General features: G+C 40.2%; 1 protein-coding gene across 2 annotated transcripts in view; it reads right to left on the bottom strand.

The window, feature by feature from the left end:
• Positions 1-563: 563 nt before the first annotated feature.
• KCNK5 (potassium two pore domain channel subfamily K member 5) overlaps positions 564-6,000 on the bottom strand; it is a 38,248-nt gene continuing 32,811 nt past the window's right edge. For both annotated transcript variants that reach the window (XM_081904179.1, XM_081904180.1), the window contains one exon: positions 564-4,511. In XM_081904179.1, coding sequence (XP_081760305.1) covers positions 3,694-4,511 — 818 coding nt within the window. In that variant the 3' untranslated portion in view covers positions 564-3,693. The remainder of the gene's footprint in view (positions 4,512-6,000) is intronic.

Here is a 6,000-nt window from a genome sequence, read left to right as displayed (position 1 = left end):
CTCCTTGGGAGTCATCCGGGCAGCTACTGCTGCAGTCCCTGGTGTCTGAGCTGCCCGCCCCAAAGAGAGGTGCTTCCCAGAGGCACCATTCGCTCACAGATCTTATAGCCAGAGCTGCTGCAATAAACAGCTGTGTAAGTCTCTGGGATGCAGAGATGTGAGAGGGCATCAGAGGAAGGGAGGGAAAGAAAGAGGAACAGAGGCTAGTGTTGCCCACGGCACCCCTGGCCACCATTCAAGGCACACTGGTTGAAAACCACTGCTATAGACTGTTAAGGAAAAAGAAGGAGAGTTGGTGGGTTGTTTGGTCCAATTTATGGAACTGTATTTCCTCTCAATAACACTATGAAGCTTAGCAGCTATTGCCAGCATTCTGGGTTGTTCTGAGCCCAGTGACAACAGTAGCGGTGGGACGAAAGGTAAAGCAGCAGTACCAAGGTTTCATGATCCACAGCTTGGTAGAGATAAGTGGGAAGGAGACTCCTCCCTTTCCCTACTGAAACACATGCATAAGATTGATGCTCTGGTGCTTTTGAAGGTTAGCAGCTTTCTTTTTTATATATAAAAAAACCCTTCCATAAACACCTATAACATGAACATAAAGTGGAGATTCCCCACTCTCAGGCCGGAGGAGGAGAAGAAGTTTCCAAACCTAACACTTTCGCTTGTTTTCACATTATGGAAATCCTTCTCAATACTTGGCTGAGAATTCAAGCTAGGCAAAGGCACTTCAAAGGGACTTAGACTGAAAAGACTGAAGCTCCACTAAACATGGAAGACAGTACTTCAGACCAGGAGAGTGCTAAGGTAAACCAGTCCTCTGGTAGGTCTAAGGTGACTCCATTGTTTAATGAATGCTAGGTAAAGAAAGAAACCAACAACTAACCGGTAGAATCATAGAACAGTGAAGGGAAAATGAATAGCTTTCAGCAGCTAAAAACCATGATCCAGTAAGTTATGCATATAGCCTTTTGGGCTGGCCACTTTATGACCAAAAAACCTCCTCTGCAAGGCACATGGTGGATTTGTTGAGAGGTAAGATTCTACCAGATGATCCAGCTGTTTCTCACATGTCCACTTTGATTTTAACCAGGCACTAGGCAGAACACTGAAGTCTTTGTATCTATCAAATTTGTCTTCACTTAACACAAGGATAAGGTTTCCTTGGAAGTGGGTAAAGTTCCTAAAATGCAGAATATTTCCTAGGAAGGTGTTAATCACATCTAAAGAGCAGTACCTAACCTATGTTTTCATCAGGACACACAAGCTCACCTGTAGATGTACAGGTGAGCCTTAAGATGGAGACCTCAGCTTCAAGTTCCTATCATTTTGTTTCTGCCTGCCTATGCACTAAACAACACAACAGTCACACCAAGAAGACGTAATGTTTCAAGGGAATTATACGTTGTTTCTTGGCTGTTCCTATACTGATCTTGACACTAAAAGAAGTGTGCACCGTTCTGTACCTCTTTTAGTACAGAGAGAAACCTTTAAGTCATTGATTCATGGAAGACACAACAGATTGCAATGTCAACATTATGAAGTTATTTTCATAAAAATGATTTGCACTTCGGTAACAAAAATGGGACACAGTTCAGTACTTAGTGTATTAACTGCTATTAATATGAGGAACACTGTCACTGATAAAAACAGCAGGATGACATTTTTTGAGTTGTGAAACTGTTTGATGCCAAATGTTGTTTTACAGAGGTAAAAATAAGTCATGCCTGCAAAGGGTCAGTCTAACTATTAAAAAGTAGCCATAAAGCCTCTAAGAGAAACATCACTAGCCTCCTGGCCTTATTTCAGCTATACATTACATAATGCATAAGATAACACTGGCAAATCCAATCGAACAATTTCCTGTCTAGAAAAGTGTGAGAAAATAGAAGTTTTGGGTTCCTTCTTAATTTCTTTTCTCCTCTTGCAACCTTCCTTGTATATACAGTACACATTTCCAAACAGAAATGAACAGACCATCTTTTGCAGCTAATGCCTTTGAGCTGTCCTTCTGCAGACATTTTCTAAGAAAGGGAATACTACACACCTCATCCCCACTCTTCAGAAGCCAAACAGTAGTCAAAAAGAGAAGTTTGAGTATATCTAATCATTCAAGATCAGCACTGCAAAAATTCCACTTGGCCCTTCTTACCATGTCAGATTCAAAAATCCTCCCTCCAAGATTTTCATCATCCACTAATTCTTCCATTTCAGATCAAAACAGGAGGAAGTACAATTAAAATCTACACTGGAGTGACTCACAACCTGATCCTCAAACATCTCTAGGACTGTGATCTAGAACACTTAGGCCAGAACACTTGCTTAGATTGTTCACCATTGTAACTCTGCTCCAAAGATTTATAATGTAATTTAAAAAGGAATACCAACCACTGAGTTAATTATTTCTCTGCCATGCAAAGCCAATTATCAGATAAAGCCCTTTGCCATGATATCCTGCTTCAGCTGCTTTTATAAGTCTTCTCATACTCTCCCCAAATGCTAGTTAACATTTTCATTTTACTTAGAAAGTAGTTGAAATACAGCAGAAATATATGAAAAACCAACAACATTGTGTGCCCATAACAAATATGCATCTACTCTAAAGTATCAAATGGAGTGGATAAAAATGGAATGTTTTAGAATCAGAGAGACAATGAATATAACAAAGCAGCTCTTCAGCTGTTCAGACAAACATCAAGGTATTCAGGCTGTGTTTTGCATTTTTTATATATCTAAAAACCAGTCATTCAAAAGGGCAGTGTCACCAAACTTCACTTAGGAGACACGAGCACATGAAATTCAAGTATTTTCTGTAGACTATGGACAATGGAAGGGCACTTCTGATGCAAAACTGTTTGCCACTGTGCTTTTCTTCATTTTAAATCTGTCATCTGCAATCTCCTCGCACCAATCTGTTACTAAATTTTAAATATTAGTCATATGTACTTTTCATTATAACCAGGTTTAACTGCAGATAGTTTCTTGTACAATAGAAGATATAATTTCTCCATAAAATTGGTTCTGTGCCTCTAAGTTAGTGCTTTTGTTCATGGACTGTCAGCTCACGACTCAGCAGAACTGGCATAACTTGAACAGTTATTGTTCAAGTTCCCTAGTCAGGACTGCCAATGTATCTCAACTCTGACCTTTAGATACTCAGCCCTTCTGGTTCAAAGCATCCCTTTGAAGGAGAATGGAAAGAGAGCTTCATTGTGCGATTTTGAGCTTGCATGAAACAATCAACATTTTCCACTCTGAGCCTCGATGTGATCTGAATTCAATTTTTCAGAAATCAAGAGTTAGTGCAGTAACCAGCCATGTCATACATACAATCAATCCAAACCAGTCTGATTTCAAAATCAGAACGTCATTCTTCATCAAATACTGAATAGGCCCAATAACTCTAGGCTTTTCTTCCTAACTTCAAGCACGACCAACTCCCCAAAGGGAAAAGGAACCCTCAAGTTTTTAGAATTGTCACTTCACAGTGAGTAATCATACTGAGTAACAAACAACTAGAGATAACATCCAGCTGTTGAACGCTTTCAGTATGCTAATGCAAGGAGGTGGTGGCAGTAGAAAATGCCAAACATGGTATACCTTCCTCTTTTTCCTCCTCATGCATGTTCATCTGTTCAAATCTGTGTTAATTGATCTTCAGGAAGCCAGTAACAAAAAAGAAAAAGCTGTTGTTCACGTTGCAGCTTTTGCAGTATTCACTATGTTGTATTCATTCATTAGCTGCTCATAAGGCACAGATATCTCTAAATCATTATTGGTAAACGTAGATTCATCAGAGGATGAAAATGTCACCAGTTTTTTTGGAGACTCTGGTTCCTCTGCAAGATTGTCATCCATAGATGACTTTGAAGTTTCTTCATCATCTGAAATATCCTCTTCATCCTCATCTTCATTTACAAAAGTTATATTGGCATTTTCAAAGATCAGGGGTCGATAGTCCCTGGAGTCCCATGCTTCTCCTTCTTCCTCACTGATCCGATCCAGTTGATTTACAAACCCACTGCCCTCAATTGGGCTATCCCCAATACGCCTATCAGTTAGATGCCTCATAACATGAAAGTTTTGGAGTCCCAGAGAAACCTCATCATAGTCAAATAACTTGCTCCTTGTGTACATCACTTTGACATCTTGGCTAGAATGTTGCATGGCTGGCTTCACTGGCTCTCCATTTAGGATTTTGTCATTGCTTGTTTTCAGACCCTTCTTTCCAATCTGCTTGATGAGATCATTGTAAGTCTCTTGCTTCTTGGAAAGGAAGCTGAAAATGTTCACATCTTTTGGGTTAGACATCTGAAGAGCTTTTTTTGTAGGAGGGTGGGTCTCAAAGGACTCCTTCCTTTTTTTCCTTCGTTTCTTGATTGCTTTGTGGACCTCAACAAACATGCTGACCTTCCAGTTAACAAAGAGAGAAAGCCATGCTAAGCCTAGGTAGATCCACAGCTCCACAAAGTATCTGTAGAGTGAATGGTAGGTCATATTTGGATTCACACCTGAAAGGGGAAAAAACAGAAAACAAAATTATAGGACCATACATACATGCCTTAACATTAGATTGACATTTTCATGTTTCACAAGAAACACAGGCAAGTTGTGCTTCCAACCCACTAAAAAGGAGATTTTTAAAAATGTGAACAACCAATTGTAGGGTCTAATTTGTAGTACCTCTCATAACTTAAAATAGTCATATGGTACTTTGGGATCAGGGTCAGCCTTTGTGCCTGAGATCAAGTACCAAACCCCAACAGTCTGTTCTGCAAACATCGAGTGTCCAAGATTAAAAAGTCTTGTCACATATTTAAATTCCAATAACTGCACATATATGCTGACAGATGTTTCCATAGCTGGAGCCTTCTTTGTACAGGATCTTGTCTATCAATGAGTACCTAGGCAATCTCCTCATCACGTAACACATTGGCTGCCCAGTTTCTAGCCCTAATATGCGTTAATTGTGCCTTTCTTTCAGACCTACTGGTTGGTTATCTGGAGCAACCTGTCATTCAGAAACCTTCTTGACAGAGTCTCTAAATTATTATTCTTAATAAAAGTATCTATAAGATGGCTTTTGGGATTTGGCATGCATTTGTGACCGCTCATTTGTACCTGCCCCTTATGTCTAACTACTTGCCCTCAAGCTACTGAGTGGGCACATTGGGAAGAAAGGGTGGATGGATGGACTTTTACGCCCAGCGTGACTGAAGTGGGTCTGCTGGCTGTTTCCTTATTTTCCAAATTAAACAACTGAAGGAAATGGTGAGTCCCTGCATCTCACTAGCTTAGTGGAAGGGTGGTGGTAGCATTACCAAAGAGTTAGTGCTGTGGTTAGTATTTTACTCTCCCCAATCAGGGTGAAATTCTTCCTCACACCAGTATTATTATTTTTTGTTCAGTTCACGAAGCAGGTGGTTTGCAAAATGTCAGTCAAGTCTCAAAACACAACCAATAAAATGCTTACAAGAGCAATCCATTAAAGCAAACATTGCAACAGAACCAAATATGGCACCATAACCATACACAGCAGCAATGCTTCAAGTAATACTGAGCCTCACACAGTAATATAATGCCTGTGGCTGAGCCACATACTTCTTTAAATGGGGTGGGATCCCAGTACTGTAAGAGTTGCCAGTGCCTCAAGGGGGAAAAGATCCCGCATTCATGACAAAGGCAGCCCTCAGTGTGTCACCACACAATGAGATACGCTTGCTTGTGGGATAAAAAGAAAGAAAGACTGCAACCCCTGTTCTCAGCTTAATAATTTGCCCTTCCAATGTAATCTGATTGTTTATGTCAGTTGTGCATGCACCAACAACCACCCACATGACAGCCCGCGTGATTTTTCTTCTTTGCAGAACTGACAATTCCAGTGCCAATAAAAAGTGGAGATGAGTAACTTATATAGGAAATCACTCTTGCAACTCCGCACATTGACTTAAGAAGTGCTGCAAACTTGCAAAGTATTAATGTTAATTAGCTGCCAGGGTG

This window comes from Podarcis melisellensis (assembly GCF_964234715.1).
Source record: "Podarcis melisellensis genome assembly, chromosome: 3".
In the NCBI taxonomy this organism is placed as follows: Eukaryota; Metazoa; Chordata; class Lepidosauria; order Squamata; family Lacertidae; genus Podarcis; species Podarcis melisellensis.
The sequence above is the reverse complement of the archived record's forward strand: the minus strand, read 5'-3'. Positions and strand labels throughout refer to the sequence as shown.